This window comes from Alligator sinensis, unplaced genomic scaffold, assembly GCF_000455745.1.
Source record: "Alligator sinensis unplaced genomic scaffold, ASM45574v1 scaffold569_1, whole genome shotgun sequence".
Taxonomy (NCBI): domain Eukaryota; kingdom Metazoa; phylum Chordata; order Crocodylia; family Alligatoridae; genus Alligator; species Alligator sinensis.
The window spans coordinates 1,647,289-1,664,714 of NW_005841914.1; the positions used below are offsets into that span (position 1 = coordinate 1,647,289).

The 17,426-nt window shown below is 49.2% G+C and overlaps 1 protein-coding gene across 1 annotated transcript in view; it reads right to left on the reverse strand.

The window, feature by feature from the left end:
- The window catches only part of ACAP3 (ArfGAP with coiled-coil, ankyrin repeat and PH domains 3), a 98,944-nt gene that overhangs the window by 10,983 nt on the left and 70,535 nt on the right, over positions 1-17,426 (reverse strand). Inside the window, exons 13-26 of the mRNA XM_014517551.2 lie at positions 15,956-16,007; positions 15,369-15,469; positions 13,861-13,972; positions 13,055-13,263; positions 11,755-11,824; positions 11,545-11,639; positions 10,429-10,643; positions 9,723-9,827; positions 9,191-9,292; positions 5,794-5,886; positions 5,058-5,278; positions 4,411-4,520; positions 3,430-3,540; positions 3,237-3,298 (exon numbers count right to left, since the gene is read on the reverse strand). Of these exons, the coding sequence (XP_014373037.1) occupies positions 3,237-3,298; positions 3,430-3,540; positions 4,411-4,520; positions 5,058-5,278; positions 5,794-5,886; positions 9,191-9,292; positions 9,723-9,827; positions 10,429-10,643; positions 11,545-11,639; positions 11,755-11,824; positions 13,055-13,263; positions 13,861-13,972; positions 15,369-15,469; positions 15,956-16,007 (1,658 nt within the window). The remainder of the gene's footprint in view (positions 1-3,236; positions 3,299-3,429; positions 3,541-4,410; positions 4,521-5,057; positions 5,279-5,793; positions 5,887-9,190; positions 9,293-9,722; positions 9,828-10,428; positions 10,644-11,544; positions 11,640-11,754; positions 11,825-13,054; positions 13,264-13,860; positions 13,973-15,368; positions 15,470-15,955; positions 16,008-17,426) is intronic.

The window sequence follows — 17,426 nt, forward strand, 5'->3', positions numbered from 1 at the left end:
GGGCAAAGCGGTCCGCAATTCATATTCTTTCACTGTACGGTGAAGAGCAGGGAGGCAGCTGGGCAGCTCCTTACGGCATAAAAGCTCTGCAGAAAGGAGCATCTTTTCAAGCAGAGACTTCCATGCTGAGGGTCAGTGAGTCCGTGGGTTTGCTCAACAGGCTCCTGCTCTTACTCACGCTGGAGTCAACAGCAGAAGTCCCACTGGTATCGATGGGAGCAGACTCGGGCTACTAAGTAGGAAGTGTCCAAGGAAAGAGTCATACCGAGTTCAAAGGGGCCTGCCTGTTTTATGGATGAGCTGGTGTTTACAGGGTCAGATGCCATCCCTCTTCTACCCTTCTCGAGTCCCTGAAAAATCAATGAATACAGGAGGTGGGTGGGTCCTCCTTGCTGCTGTTTGTGACTCAGTCTTAAGGCTAAGATGATGGCACGTTACAAAAATAGATGGTAATGGATGGTGATGGTGGGAATGGGTTTTCGAGGGTTTATGCAGGGTGGGATAGGATTGCACTTGCGCATCCTAGTCCACTTAGATGTCTAGTCGGTGGAGGGGAATCAGGCCCAAAGTGTTTTGGAGAGGAAAGATGATTTTCTTGGTGGCTGAGGGAGGTGGAGGAGTGCTGAATAAAACTTCTGGCACCGTACTGAACAGAAAGCAAGTCTGAGCTTGTCTTGAACTGAAGGCAGAGCAGATGGCAAACGAAGGAAAGCATTTAGCACCACGAATTACAGGCCTACGTATCGATGCCCTTTCTCTGAACTGCAGTGGTAACCAGTGACCACACATAATGCTGCATGCAGTCCCGGTGACGCCAGTGGGTGTGACGTCTCAGTATGGAATAGTAAAGTCTGTGGCATGTGGCCTCTGCTATGGTCCACAAGCCCATTGCAAAGCCTTTGCTCAACGCTGACCCAGAAAAAAGTCCTGAGGGAGAAAGGATTGCTTGGCTTGCCAAGACTGGGCGCTGAGTGATTCAAGGGGGTAGTGCAGGTGGCAAGCTATATACTCTGGGCCCCACCAGAGGCAAATAGCAGGAAGTTATCAGGAATACATAAAGGCTGAAGGGTCAAGTAATCCAGCCTTGTTACATAAAGAGCACAGATGTGGTCTCTGTGCCCTGTGACCCAAGGATGAATGCGTGGATGGAGAAGATATAGCGGAGGACAATAGAGTCTGAATGAGGGCTTGGCTTGTTTTTGTCCACATTCAAAGTTTGGTCAAAGCATCATCCAGAGGGTTATTCTGAATATATAGCACGTGGGTTTAACTGAGATGAGAACAGGGCATGGGCATCCCATGATCCCAAAGGGAAGACAGGAAAGAAGCCATGAGACCGGTAGAAACCCAGGAAGCAGGTGGCCTAAATCCAGTGGCATAGCCCTAGCCAGCCTCCAAGGATCCAGTGGCAACACTTTCATTGCCTTCCAACAGAGCAGGATCCAGCCCCTAAGCTGAAAGGGGGAAGGAGTTTCTTTGCTATTGCAGCATTGGTGGTGTAGCACTGACTGGCACGGTGGCTGCTGACGTGTGTAGCATCCAAGGGCCAAGAGCAACCAGCAGATTGTGTGCATTACCCTGGGCAGCAACCTGAGAGGAGCTGGCATACAGAGAAAGGCTTTTAGTGAAGTAGTAAGTCGTGGGAGGAGGAAAGTGTTGTAGTGTATCACAGCTAACCTCACAGACGGGACAGGAACTAGGGGCATCTTCCTGGCTTCTTGTGCTCCTCATTCAGATCCAGATCCTCCACGATCCCAAGCTCTTCCTGTGAAGCACTAAGAGCCCCTAGACACCACTGACTTCAAGAAAAAGGCAGGTGAGGGCCTCAGCACTTTACAGGCCTGGGCTCGTAGAGAGGCACAGCCAGGCTTTGCATGGTAATTCACAGTCAGAGGCAGAGGCTGCCAATTTTACACCTGATCTCTTAAGCCCTCCAAAGAAATTACAGCGTGGGCACCATGTCTCTGCAGAGACACCACGAGTGCCCCAAAAACACAGCCCATAAAAAAAAGAACCAAAGTGCTCCCAGTAAAGAGCAGGTCCCCACTCCAGCAAAAAAAAGGAAACAGAACCACACAAAAACTGTCCCACTGATCAGCGGGATCAAGGAAACCTGGATTCCCCGGCTCTGCTGTGGAGATGCCCTGCTCGCATGCATCACCATGAAGGACGACAGCATTTAGCAACACGCATGCAAGTAGAAATCCCTTTCACAGAAATGCTAAGTAGGAAATCTGAAGTGACCAGGGAAAAAACCCCAGATGCTCAAGTTAATGTTTGCAGGTAGCCACTCAGGCGGTGGGAGCCTGATTTGATTTCTGTTCCCTGGCACAAAGCCCATCGCCAGCGACGAGCCTCTCCTAACCTCAAAAAATGTGCACGGCTGCTTCCGTTACACTCAACAGATCGTATCCTAGTCTGGGAAGCAGATGAGCTATGGCTTTGACCAGCTAGCTACCACCAGCTAAAAAAAGGGAGCTTTGCTGGTATAAACCTGAGAGCATATAAGGTCTCTCATTCCTACCCCTTCTATCGTGTCCTTCTGTAGTAAAGGACCATCACCCCCAGTTGGCCTGTTTCAGACTGAGTCCAGGCTTTAGCATCCTGACCAGACCCGGCAGCTTCCAAACCTCGTGGTCATCCTCTGGATAACGAGCATTTCAAGTTGCTGACCACCATTGGAAAGAGAGGGCTCCAGCAAGGGAATCCTTCCCAAACAAACTTTGTTCACACGGTAATTCAGGGTACGGTCAATCTAGACCGCTGGAGACAGACAACAGGTTCTGAACACAGCATTCACTTGTAGCGTTGGTGATTTTCTTCTGGCGTTACAGGATTTTCTTTTTATTTCTTTTACACTAAGCTCCAGTCTCGTGCACTCACTGCACACCCAAACCCACGAGCCGCAGTCTGTGGTACGCCCTGAATAAGCTCCTATGTGAAAATAACCATCCTGGAGTCAAGCATGACAATTATACACTAGCCAGAAAGGCCCCTCTCCCTCCTGTGCGGAGCTTGACCTATCTGCCGTAGGCATCAGAACCAGGCCAATCTGCAAGAAACACCAATATGCCAAGGGTGGGGCTCCGTGGGCTTCCCTAAATTCAGCCCACTCAAGCTGGAAAGGGGAGGCAGGGGAGGGAGTTGTCACTAACACTCATCTATATTAAGGCTGATGAACTCCTGTATACACTTCCTGTACTGGAGCTCAGTGGGGCTGTTGCTGGGATATTGACCTGGTTGTCCAAAGGGGCCCTCAGCTTCTCTCATTTCCTCGTTCATCCGAGCCAGACGCAGCCTAGAAGGAGAAAGAGGAGGAAGGTTTTAGTATTTTTTGCTACCTGGCATGGATCTCCTATTGCTCTCCATCCTAAATCCACCTGTCAGCCTCCCCTTGTGCAAGCAACGGGAGATCGGGGTCACACTTACAAGGTGACTATGTCTGCATTGGCCGCCTGGACTGCAATGCTGAGAGGGTCCTGCCCATCTTCATCCACTGCGTGCTGGTTGGCTCCTCGCTTTAGGAACAAGCAGACCTGGCTGCAAAAGGGAAAGCAAAGATGTCAGAGCAGATGCATCCAACACCCATGATAGCCACACTGGAGGGAACAGCGAGGCACAGGGCCTCTCCCAAGACATTCTGCTCTCTCTGCAAGAGAAGGCACTCTCTCTCAGGTCAGGAGACAGGAGAAGAGGAGAGCAGAGCTGGGGCCCAGCAGGTCTCTGCATGTGACTGTGAGCATGTGGACAAGAAACCCTCCCAGCCTAGCCCAGGTGGCAGGTGTCACAACTGCATGCCCATGGCCGCTGGGGAGAAACAGAAGCCCTGGTGACATGCAAGGGTGGATTCTACCCTATGGGATATGGGATTTGAGCAGCACTGACAATCGCATTGCTTAATTTCACTCCCAACCAGGTACTGCAGAACCAGACACTCCATTGAAACATCAGCATTGCAACATCGGCACAGTCACCCAGCAGAGCAAAGACATGGGAGCAGAGAGAGGGAGGAAAACAAACACATCACTGAAAAATGCTGGGTGAAAACAGCAGAGACTGGACAAAAACAGCAAATGCAGAGAGCAGATACCTAACACAGTAGAGAAAGGGGAAAGGAAGAGTGTAATAAATAAATGCATGCTTTGAATAGGGGTCTGGTTCTCATTTATATTGGTGTAAATCAGGTGTAACTCTGCTGAAGTCAACAGAAAGACAGGAAACAGGGCACCCACTTATGCCAGCCTGCCTGTTTGGGGGACACGGGGTTCTTCTGTCCCAAACACACACAAGCGTTTGTCTCCCCCTCAATTGATTCAGCAAAGCCCAGGTCCCTCCACCCACCTTGGCTCTCAGTTTGGTCCTGAAGCCCTGAGCTCAAAAGTGTGTTAGCACAGCAAGAGAGGGGCTTACCCGGTGTGGCCCAGGTATGTGGCGTGGTGCAGAGGAGCCCGGCCCCGTATATCTCTTTGGTTAACATCTGCTCCATTCTGGAGCAAGAATTCACAGGCTATCAAGGAGCCCTGTTGAGAAAAGGGAGAGAGAAGTTGTGCCGGGTTCTGCTCCAATGCTGGACCTGAGGGTAAAGGCCAAAGTGGCTCCAAGGAAGAATCAAACAGAACTTAGCAGCTGGAGGATATTCACCAAAGGGACCCAAACCTGCAGCAGCTCGGAGCAAGTCTCCTTCTCTAATCAGGCCTGAGTCCCTGAATGCCCATCTAATCCTTCCACCAAGAAAGGAAAGTCTCATTTCAGAGAAGGGGTGGACATCAGACATAGTGCAGGCAGGGAATGGGTAAGCTGCACCTCTGCCTGCTGCTCTCACGGCTGTCCCAGGCTGTCCCCTGCAACCAGCACAGCTCTGCCAGTCCGCTTCACTCTTGCCAGCAGCCCCCAGCTCCCATGCTAGCAGCCCAGACAAAGATCCACTAAACTAGGCATGCTAAGTGCCTAAGATAAATCTAAGCAGAGGGTTTGGGACCATTAACTAGCTATGTTACCAAGCTGTCCCCTCTTCTTCCTTCAGAGCCGAGACGTTCAGATCTGCCAGCACAACCTACCCCCATCACAGCTTGAACCAGAGGAGTTTTGTTTTCATCCTCGTCATTCACCCAGTTGACTTCTGCACCATGAGCCAAAGCCTCTGCCATGAGAGGCAGGTTCCGGGCCCGGGCCGCCTTGTAAACCAGCAAGCCGGGGTGCAATTCCCGTAGGTCCTCCAGGTCCGAGGCCTCCTGTTCGATCTCTGCCTCGCCGCTAGACTCCTCTGACACTTCACACTCTGAGAGGGAGAGAGGGGTGGGAGAGGTGAGCCACATCCTGCTTTACTCATGTTCCTCGCTGCATACGCTCCTTGCCAGCCTGGGCATCTGATAGAGATCTTTCTCAGGGGACACTGGAGATATGCAACTTTGACAACAGTGAATAAGTGACCCTTTCCCCCTACCGAAGACCCCAGGAAGGAGGGAAACAATTGATCTGCCACTGAAGAAACTGGGCAATGCAGGGGCAACTAGCTCAAGGGGAAGTTCTGCGGTGACATCTTTTCTTCTCGGAGAGCTGGGTATGATGAGGGCGGGTGGTTTCTCTCTACATAGTCAGGTCATCATAAAAACAGCATGATAAGCTGCTTGACAGACATCGGGTCCTGTATCTGAGGGCCTCTTAACCCAACATTTTGGCCCCTTGGCATGACATGGGGCGGTACAAGGGAACAGGATGACTCTGAGCCCCATCCACCCTGCCTTAGGTCTGTTGGTCATCTCCTGCCAGTGTTCGGCTGCGAATTACACCCACCTTCCTCCGTGACGCTGTCCACCACTGAGCCAAACACCAAGACATCGGTGCTGCCGTCAGTGCTGCCTCCCAGCCCACTGTCGCTGCTCAGACCTGCAGGGCCAACAGAAGACAAACCAAGATCATTTTAATATGCAGACAACCTGCCAAGCCTGCTTTTGGTGCATCAGGGCCCTCATCTCCCCAAGCTGCCTCCCCCTATGTGAGGGGGTGCTCCAGCATGTCTCCAGCACATCTTCTGCTGGGGAGAATAGCAAACTTCCCCCTCGGACAGGATCCTGGAGGCCTTGTACTGGGCCAGAGACAAGAGCAGTGGCAGGGAGAGCTTTGTAGCAGGGTGGGTAGCATCAGAAACAGAGACAACTATCTGCTTTCACCTCTTACTGCCTCTGTTTCCCCCTCCTCCAGGCTTCCCCACCACCCTTCACTGTTTACTGGGGCATGTGCTGTGATGCATCACTGCTGGTTGGAGGGTCACTTGACCAGCTTCCTGACCCATTCATATCTATAGTCATATCACACTTCACATTTTTCAGGCACTCATTCGCCTTTCCAACCCCCTGGATGGATGGGTAAATATTAAAGGGCAGCCAAACACATAACAGAGGATGAGTCGCATGAAGATGAGGCAACTTGGTCAAGGACACAAAGGGTATCAGTGTCAGAGCAGTTTGTATGCCCTTCCTGCACTTCGCGGGGAGGGAGCAATTGAGAAACACCGGAAAGGAGAAACCACCGCAGAACTGAAAATGGAAGATGTCTCCCAAAGGGACTGGCATGTCACCCTGGTGCCAAAGAAGATTTCTCAGCATCTGTAATTTCACCATCCTAGGAGCCAAAAACTACAGTAGAATCCCTCTATGGACAAAGAAACTATCCAAAAGAATCAGATCTGAGGTCTACCTGTGCCCCTGGCCTGCAATAATGATCAGGACCATCTGCACCAGCATAAGGTATTGAAATAATCCCCCTCACCCTACAGTGGGATTCGTACTGCTCTCTAATAGCTAGGGACTGGTTTGTGCCCTGAAGCCTCAGGCTAATAGCCCTTCCAGAGCTCCTTATGTATATCTGATCCCTTGAACGTAGAGCAGAACGGGAGAGATGGGCCCAAACCAACAGCTGGTCTTAGGATCCAGATCAGGGTGCAAACTTGGCAGGGTGGGCTCATCTCTATTAGGAAGAGAAGAGTCAGTCTCTAGAGGTTATACCCATTGAGATAACCCACAGCACCTCACTTCAAGGTTTGGGGCAGCTGTTGGAGATGTAATCAGGGCAATAAGGCATCTCAGTGACATCCTGTTGCTGGCTTGGTCCCTTTTTAATTGCAATGAGACTTGTGTAAGCAAAGTTTTCATTCTGAATAAATCATACAATCCGGCCAGCTTGTAAAAAGGTTATGAATCTGGCAGTTCGTTTTCAGTAGGATACACTGAAAAGACTTGCCAGATTCAGTAAAAGATGAGTGCGTAAAGGGAAAAATAGGCATTAACTTGGACTGATTATTTCTTAAAGGGACATCATTTTGTGCTAGGCATTTTGATCCAGTTTGATAATGTTATAGCAATGTAAATTCTCTGATATAAGTGGATCCAAACTTTCACTTGTGTAAGCAAGAACCAAATCTTTTCCATTTTTTTTTAGACTTCACACTCTTTAATTTGTGTCACTTGTTGCACTGTTGGGCAGCTAGCAGTAAGTCCCCGTCTAGCGAAACACATTTTTCATCAAATGATGAAATTTTGTTGAGCATTTTTCCTTAGTAAGCACAGCAGAGGTGTGGGTTTTGATTTCACACTTATTTCAAATAAAGAGCAAGTCTTTACTGAAGTGGCTGATTTACTGACACACCACTACTTCATTCAGTTCTATTGAGCAGAAGTTGAAAGACATTTAGCACCTCAAAGGACCAAGTTCCTGGACCCTTTCCTATACAACAAATGAAGTCCCCATAAGAGTGATGATATTATGATAGCATCATCTAAAGCCAGGCATGATACAGGCAAGCAAGCTTCCTCCACTCTGCTCTGCCAGTGCTTTCGATCTTGCCTTAAAAAGCAGATATTCCAGTCCTGATAGTTCGTCAGCTTAAGGTTGCCAGTTGTGCTGAGCTCTACCAAGCTGCAAGGTAGATTGGCTACAGGACAGTGCAGGCATGAGAGTGAGAATATCAGACCCATTTCACTTGTGACCTTGAAGCAGGATTTTGAACCCTGGCTGTCAGAGTCTGTACAAAGGCTGGCGAGTCCCTTGGGTACAATTAGAGCCTGTAATGTATTCAAGGGATTTGCTTCTTGGCCCTTTTTCATTTTTGCCAAACTCTATCCTGCTTTTCTTAATCACTTGCTGAAAAGTGAACACTTTGTTAAATAGTCCTTGGTCCTTAACTTGTTTTAATGCAATTTAGTGCAGGTACTGGATTTCCAAAAGGGGATCTACTTCGAGTGCACTCCTAGACCTCATGGTGTGTTTCTGTCCTCCTCCTGGATAAATGCAACTCATGGGGCCAGTGGAAACGTTGAATAGTTTGCTTTCAATTTGTCATCAACAAATTTCCCAAAATGTTTTGTAGGAAGTGATCTCAAAGGGGAAATGAACCTAGTTGAAGGACCTGGCTGCTTATTACTGCGAACGAGTGTTGGTGAGAAATGTTGTGCACCGTTCTCTGGCTCAGGTCACTAAGACCCTAGTTTTCTAGCCAGGGATACACCTGTGTCTGAGTGCAACCTTGTTGACTCCACAGGGACTTCACATGGGCATGACTGGATCATTAGCTATCTGCGGTAGGGGTCAGATTCTGCTCTCGGTGGCATCAGTGGAAATACTGAGTAACTCCAATGAGACAGACTGAGTTTACACCAAGGTGAGTGACCTGAATCTGACTCAGATCAAGCACAAGTGGAACTGCCCGAAGTGCCAGGCACCAGACAAACTCTTTTTCTGCTCAGTCAGTGGCAAAACTTTTCTTGATGCCAGTCCACTGCTAAGCATTTTGGAGAATCCCACCTAAACTGGGCCTGGGAACGGATCATCTCAGTTCAGATAGAAACTCTGAATCTGTAAACTCCCTGAACACTAAAATAGTCGCAGCAGTCTCAAAACTAGAACAGGCTCATGAAAGCCGCGTGCTACACTGACTTCAGCAGGGCTGAATACAACATTAAAGTGAAGCCCTTGCTTTTGTGCTTAGCAGAATCAGAGCCGTAATCACTTCGGCTTTCTACCCTATAGCAATACTTATGTGTCTGTCTCTCTGTCTGCCTATCATTTTCCTGAGGCCCCTGTTATAGAGTTTTAATGGTGTAGTTTAAAAGAATACATCGCTTCCTCTGACTTTTGCCTGGAACAAGTGAAATCTGTGGGTCTCTTGCTGCTAGCTGCTATGGCGTCACCTTACCTCCGTCCAGGAGGAACGGCGTACCGCTCCCACCGGGACCAATGCCACTGCCACTCCATGGGCCAGCTCCTAGCGGGTGCTGCATAGAGATGTGGCTGGCACCTAAGAGGAAGGTGGACGGAATGTGAGGGGAGTTAATTGTCACAAGCAAAAATAATTAAAAAAAAATGTTAGCAGTAAGACTGGCTTAAAAAAAATAGAAAAAGCTGATGGGATGTTCAGGTTGGGGAGAAAGGGCATGGAAAAAAAAACCCATCCACCAAAATACCAAGACCAGGGATGGATTGGAAAGAGATTAAAAAAAAAGATAAGTGTGATAAAATTGGGAAATGGGTCAGGGCTAGTGCAAGTAACTCCCCCTCACTCTCTCTTTAAACATTAGCCCCAGTGTGTGTGTGTTCTCTAGTCAACTGGCCACCTTTCCAGTGAGGGCTGGTACCTTGCCATCAGTCTGGTGCAATGCACATGCCCTAGAAGAAGTGGGAGATAAAGACATGCCAGCAGCACAGCTGCTCCCTCTATTTATACTTACTGCGTGGTCCAGAGCCGGCGCCTGTGTCAAAGTAGGAGAAGAGGGAGTCCAGCTCATCCGGGCAGAAGAGAGAGTCTCGCCGGAATTTCCTCTCCAGTGTGGCAGCTGTTGGCAAGGGAGGGATGTTTAAATTTGTAGGAGCAGGGGAAAAGAAAACCCCATGCTTGTGTTTGTATAATCTGAGCCTGGAAAGTGAGCCTGCAGGTCTATGCAGAGAAAATAATAAGTAGCCTGTTGGACATGGCAAAACCGCTGTTACACTGTGACATTTGGGGCAGTGGGTAACCCTGCATAAGGACAGACTCTGCTCTGGACCAGCTGAATAACAATAAAGGTAGTCTGAATGTGTTGATAGTCTGGACATGATGATGAACAAGCAAGTAAAGGATCAAGGAAGCAGTTTAGAGGAGACCTTTGATCATCCTAAGGTATGGGTCCCACCTGGAAGATGGTCGTGCCGTCCTTCCTGGCCTGCAAGGGGTAGCTTGTAAGGGAATTGAACTGGAAAGCTATATAAAAGGCGTGCTTGTGCAATGGTGTGAGCACTCATAAGGCTGCAGCCACTAGAGGGAGGCAGTATCACACGCATTTTATCACAGCAGATCTATCTAGAGCAGAGGGCAGCATTGCAAAAACACAAGGAGCAGTTTGGACAGATGGGTGTAGCATGTTGCACTGGAAAGGGGGAAGCTGGGGCTGTTCCCACCTGATGACAGTGCTGCTGGCGATGCATTTCCTGCCTCGTGGCGGTACTTCCTGCGAGCTGTGGGTGCTTTTGTGGTGCTGTTGTGCCGCTGGCACTTCTTCACGCTCCAGCGCCGGGGTTTCCTCTCATTTTCCACCAGGGCCTCAGTGTTAGGCAGCTTCTTCAGGAATTTCTTCTCCACGTATTTGACCTTGATCCAGGCTTCCTTGTCTTGTCTGTAGGGAGAGCAAAGCAAGCATTTACTGCGCGGCTCATGTCAAACGCATAGCACCAAAAAGACCCGGCCACTGCAGGACCCTTGGAGCATATGGTGAAAGGCGGGTCCCCTGCAGCTGCAGGGCAGCTCCTCTCCCTGTCATTTAGGGTAGTGAGGACTGTAACACTAGGGCAAGATGTGAGGATGCTTGCTGGCCACTGCTTCCCTTGATCTCTTGCTCTTTAGAAGGATTTTACACCTACCTTGTAAATAAAGCCAAGAAGGAGCCGGCCCTAAACCTCAGCACACCACAGCTCTGTCCCCAGCTCTGCCATAGACTTGCTCTGGGCCTGGGGCATGTCACTAAAGGCAGACTCCTCAAACCCAGTGGCCGAGTCAGGCTTCCTAATAAAGAGCCTGGTTATCAGAGATGCTGAATGACCACGGATCCCACCCATTCACAGATCTAGGCTGGAGGATATGCCATGCAGCAAAATGGCAAGTGGTGTGAGAGGCAGCACTCTGAGAGGGGTTAAAGGCAGAAACCTGGGCATGGTAGGGGCATGGAAAAGCCTATTGAGAGACCAGAGCTGTGCCCTGGCAGGTAGCATGGAGACAGGGGGAGGTAAAACAGGAAGGAGAAGGGTGTCTACTGCAAAAAATTAAAGTAGATTCCCAGTACCAAAGCAGCAAAACTAACCAGTACTGTGAGCTGTTTGGTGGCATCCTTTTGCACTGTCCACAGCACACTATTGCTGTCCAACAGGCATGTGTAGGGCTAATCTAATCCCTTTCTTTTCCCTTTTCTGCAACTCTTCCATGCAGAAAAACAGGATCCCTGCTGACCCCATGGCCAGAACCTCAAGGACAGAGCTGCAGGGAGGCACTGGAAGAAGCTGAGCAGAGGGGCTCAGACTTACCGGGAGCTCCCTGACGTGGGCTTCTTCAGTCCCAGCTCTTCACACTGTGCTTCATAAATCTGATTCATGGTGGTGTTCCCCAGCTCACACATCAGCTGCAATAGGGCAGAGGAGGGAGAAAGCAGTCAGCAAAGGCACTGCACTTCCATTCATCCTTGGCCCCAAGAGAGGAATTCTGCCCCAGCTCTGACACTGAAAACCAGCACTCACTTTCAATAACTCTGGCTCCCAGGAATCCAGCGTGAGAGATCGGACCTTGGAACAGTGAACGCCCAGACTCCTGGAGAACCAAAGGGGAGACAGGGAAGGGTTGTAGGCTTCAAAGCAGACTTTGTACATCAAAGAGGAGCCCCGAGCAGGTGGCAGGATGAATGGAAGTGAGCACAATTCATATGCACACAATGCAAGTCACAGATTTAGAGGCAGAACCATGCACATACAGAACAGTTCCCTCCCCTGCGGGGAGTTCCCATAGCTCTATTTAATGCCTTGTGCGATAAGGGCACCCTGCTGAGATACTTAGCTTTCAATTGTTTTATGTTTATTTTCATACTCCCTAATTAGAATTAGCCCTTGGAAATCTGGAAGGGAAATATGTTTCCTTATTTGAAATCAGTATCCTACCATGACACATGCCTGCTGGCTTGTTGTGGTAAGGTTTTTTAGGAGAGCTAAGCTGGGTGCCCATGGTTTGTTATTAGAGGGGGTTAAAAGCAGGAATACTTTACACTTACGCAGCACTTTGCACCTGAAGATCTCAAAGCACTTCACAAAAGCATGTAAGGTTTAAACGGAGAAAGGCCAGAGCAGCTGAACAATTTATCCAGTGAAAGTCAATAGCAGCTGGGAATAAAATCTAGGTCTTCTGACTTCCAGAATACTCCTTTAACTTAACTACAATTTTCACAAGGAAAATAGGATAGATCACATTCAGGATAATTGCACCTTCTATAATTGCTGCAGACTTTGAGTGATGCTGTGTTTTAAAATGTTAAGTTTAAGTAGTTTCACTCCAGTCAAGATCACAAATCAGGCCATTTAGTGATGTGCTTTATGGTTCCTTATTTGTGCAGATATACTCAACATACACAGGAGGTAGAAACTGTTATCCCGGGGGCGGGATGTGTGTGTGTGTGTGTGTGTGTGTGTGTGTGTGTATATGCATGTATATGTCTATATATGTATGCATGTATATGTCTATATATGTATGTATGTATGTGTGTGTGTATATATATACATATACATATACACACACTCATACATACATACATACATATATATATATATATATATATACATACGCATAAAATATATAGGTCTGATGGAGCGTGTGCATGAAACAGAGATATGCCCGTGCATATGAGCATGCATGCGCGCACACACAAAGAGGTGCTGCAACCTTCTGTGCCTTTGAACATGGCTCTGTAAACACAAGTCAGCTATAACGCAGGCATCCCCCAGAGGCAGGGAAGCAAAGCACCCAGCCGCTAAGACTGCGTTTGCACAGTACCTGTGGATCCCAGAGCACTCGATGCACAGCAGAATGCCCAGGTTGATACTGGCCCACCGGGGATCCGACTGACCACAGTCACAGCACTGGTCATTTCCAGGAATGCTCTGGACCCTCTGCAGGATGGTCTCTCCCTTCACGTTGCGGTCCCGGGAATCCGTGGCAGAGTCAATGCTGCTAGTAGACGGGGAGGCAGTCCGGTCCAGTCTCTGCAGGGAGACAAGGGGACTGACTGTGTGCTTTGCAACCCAGCCTCTGACTGGTCTCAGACACTGGGAAGCTAGATGTAGCGTAGTTCAAGAGGCTTGATTATTTGAATGAAGGTCATTTCTGTTGTTCCAGAGATACTCTAGAATCATACTGAGAAGCACTCAAATACCAGAGTGGGCTTTCACCTCATAGTCACAGGAGGAAAGTGCCAGGTAGAGGAGCCTGAAGCAGCATTAGTCAAGGAAAGCCGGGGATGAGGATACCTGTTCGGCTCATCCCCTTTGAACCAGAGTCTGGGAACAACGTGAACTGGGAATTATTCACCTGTGCTGCCAACCTGTGCCCCCAGATAGCAACACAGGAGCAGCAACCCCCTTCAAAAGGCCACAGTGCTCCTTAAGGGAGAACATCCTGCAGGGCAATGAGTCCCAGGAGGAGGATGTGAGGAAGGCAAAGGCTTCAGGACTGCTCTTTACACTTGGCTTTGATTTGGTCTGCCCTGTGTGCTCAGCAGCACCTGGCCCTGCCCACGGTGCCCATGCCCGCTAGCCATTGTGAGCTGCATGACTAGCCTCAGTGCCCGCCGTCTGACTCACTTCGATGTAGTAGCTGTCAGGGCTCTCCCGGTACGCGGAGGCAATGCTCGCCTGAACTGCCTGGATCCAGGCCTGGCGCAGCTTCTCCGAGTCGGCTTGCAGCATGCAGCTTCTGTCAGGGAAGAGGCCGCAGAACAACGGGTTGGTAAAAGGCCATGGGAAGGGAGCCGCAGCTGCATTGGGCACCTGAATTTTATTTACAGCCAGCTAGACAAGCTCAGCACTTTTCTCTGTGCCCAACTCCCTCGGGCAGACCCAACAGAGACAGCAAGCAGCCTGCGGCAGTTCACCTCTCTCCGAGATTATTTTCGTCTCCCAGACACCATCCATCCCAACATCATTGCCCATATGGCTGCTCTCATTCTGCTTCTTTGGGGTTTCCTATAAGATGCCCCAGCTAGCTCCCCTCTCGGCCGCAGCAGGTAGGAGAGATGCTGGAGCGCCCCTCACAGCCCTGGACCACGGGTCACTGCTCACATCCTGCTGTAGGGCCAGTATAAGCCATGAAACCACAGCTCCCCGCTGGAACCTCCCTGGGGCTAGGAAAGACTTCATCTGATGTCTCTAAAATACCAAAGGGAAACCTATTTCCCTCCCACACCCACTCTCACCCCCCCACCTCCCCATCACACGGGCACAAACATGCTCGCTTCCTTCACATCATGTCTCCCTTTTCCCTCCCATGCTCGCAGAAGCTTTCTGACCCGCACACACAAGCCAAACACACACCTTCCTCCCCCCAGCACCTTTTCCTCAACTTCCCCCTTCATCTGCCCTGATGCTTTCATGCAACTCAGGGAGAAATGCTGGTAATGCAGCACCCTGAGAGAGAGAGCAGACACTTGGCAGAGTCCATTATAAATTCCCTTCAGGCATTATTCAGCATCTCTGTCTGACGGGCTGTCTCCAAACACCGCTGCGTGACAGCTGGTGACATTTGCACTCCTCTGCCTCCCTCCTTTCCACCTGCCCCACTTGGCGAGAAGCACCTCTCAGTCTCTCCCAGCAAAAATCTGGTGCATCTCAGGAGACAGTCCCTTTCACACTGCGTTGTGTCCGCTCCTCCTCACTAGCCGGATCCATGCAAGGGAGGCAGGGATGGCATTACCCCTTCATTCCTATTGTGATGAGTATAGAGCCAGAGCACCAGGTGTTTAACCCTCTTGGAGTTAGGGGTGTCTGGAGCCCAAGCCCAGATGTAGTTATGCATTTCACAAGCCCTGGATTGCAACCCCTTTGCCCACTTCAAACTTTTCAGCCTTTCAGGTGCAGGCTTGGGTTTAGAAAAGCAGATTCAAACTCTCTGACTGGGGCCTGCATCTAATGTTGCTGCTTCTAGGTTCTCCAGGCAATCCCTCTTCCTTGCAGAATAGCAACTCGGAGCACAAGGAAGCCTGCTCTCTCCCAATGAGTTGTAAGTCAGGCCGGAGTTCGCTGCTGGTTGCCCTACAATTCCCCACCTAATCACACTACTTTGTTCTATGGCCAGGGAAAGCCCCCAAACTTACTTGGTAGGGGAGACGACCTCAAAGCAAAACCTCCTTTCTATATCTTCACAGGGCTTGACAGTACAGAGACGCAGGTCTTCCACCACTACCGTGAGGACATCCTAAAAAGAAAGAGAATGGGCACCTGTCTGCGGACTGCAGGCAGCTTGGCACTTTCTCCAACACCAGGATGCCAGACTTCACAGCAGCACAAGTCCCTGCTGCATTTGTCTTCGGACCATCCTGGAAATGCTCTAAGAACAGGTATTCTCATGGCATCTCCAATGCCAGGAGTGAAAAAGAGAGGTGCAGGGGGAAACCAATAGAAAGAGCAATCAGCTGAACTTTTAAGAAACAGGGGTCCTGGGAACATGGCCACTCATTTCCTCTGTTAGACAGCAATGCCAAAGTGATTTAGCCACTGATCCCTGCCATGTGGTTCTCGGAACAGCTTGGGTTCTGAGCAGAGAAATATCGGAGTGGAAATTTCAGACCACGCTTGCTGTCAGAGCCTCAAATTCATCCTCCGCCCCCTGCTCGTCCCCAAACAGCAGGGCATCAGATGAGATGACTAATCTGCTCATGTCACCTGGGGCAAGCTCACTGACCTTTAGCTTCTTCTGGTATACCAGCTGGCTGTTCTGTATGGAGAACCACCTCCTGAGGAGAGACAGGGAGGAAAGAAGAGGCATCAGAGCAAGTGATTAGTAACAATGTGAAAAGGTGAGATGCAGCCACCTTTCCCCTGAAGGACAGGGCATCTCTGCTTTTGCAAAATAATGCCATTCGTTCCAAGAAGCATGGAAGATATGACCCGGGTAACGAAGCCTTGCATTTTTATAGCACCATCCTTCTGAAAACAAACAAGTGCTTTGCAAGATGAGCGAATGACAGCATTTAGCACTGAGATGCTATGGGGACACATGTCCTAGATATGTCTGTGGATACATTTCTAGAAAGGAAAGACAGCTTGAGAGAAAGAGGTAGTGTTAGAGAATCATATACTTTATTGTTTGCACAATATATATATATATTGTGGAGATATATATATATATTGTGGATATAATATATCCACCCAGGTAGGCCCCCTGCCCACATTACAGCCAGGGAGGGGGCTGCAAGCATCATGTTAAGGTGGTATATGGCTGCGTTAGGCGCAGGGAACTGGCTGAAACAGGAGTGAGGGATGATCTGCTACAAACTTCCAGAAGTCTGATTTCCACCCAAATCAGACTCACCGAATGTGCGTTCCGATCCCTGGCTTTAACCCTAACCCTAAAGTCACAGCCTTACCCCATCTCCGGGGTAGCTCTGTCCCTGATGTCACTGCCTCAGTTATGTATCCCACATGATGATATCTGTGAAGTCACTGCCCCAGAGCCTAGATACCATTTAGATTAGAGGAAATTAGGCTTTTTTGGGGGAGTGGAGTTGTCTTTCACCAAAATCAACAGAGTTCTGATCATTGTTATCCAGGATATTCCCTGAAAAGCCCATGAAAATTTCAAAATCCATTGTATAACAGAGGGAGGGACCACCAGAGAAATGCCACTGAGTCAAGGGTACAGCTTTGATTTGGCAGGGCAAATGTTTCTGGATTTTATCAGCATGTTATGGAAGTCCACCCATCCACCCACCTATCATCCCTAATAGCACACACCGCCACAGAATTTCTGAGCATCTTACGCTGGAAAAATGAAGGCACGCACAGAAGCTAACCGATTTGTCTGAGTCTATGTCAAAGTAAGGAATATAATGCAGATGGTCTCACTCCATTCCTGTGATCTCCCTATAAAGTCATCTCTCTGGGAAGCAGGGAGCTGAAAGGCTACGTTCCATGAAGGATGGGCATGCAGCTGGGTGAGGAAAAGAGTCAGAAAGCCTTGAATTTGAACAGTATTTAGACTTGCACCTTGCCCTCAACATGCAAAAGAATTCATTTTCCTGGGAAAACAAAATGAGCGACACTTCTATTTCTATCTTTGCAGAGACATAAGAGAGACATAAAAGGTGACATTAATAAAAGATGATCTGTCTGCCAGGAATCAGAGGAATGGAGGTAACGAGAGGCCTTTTCGC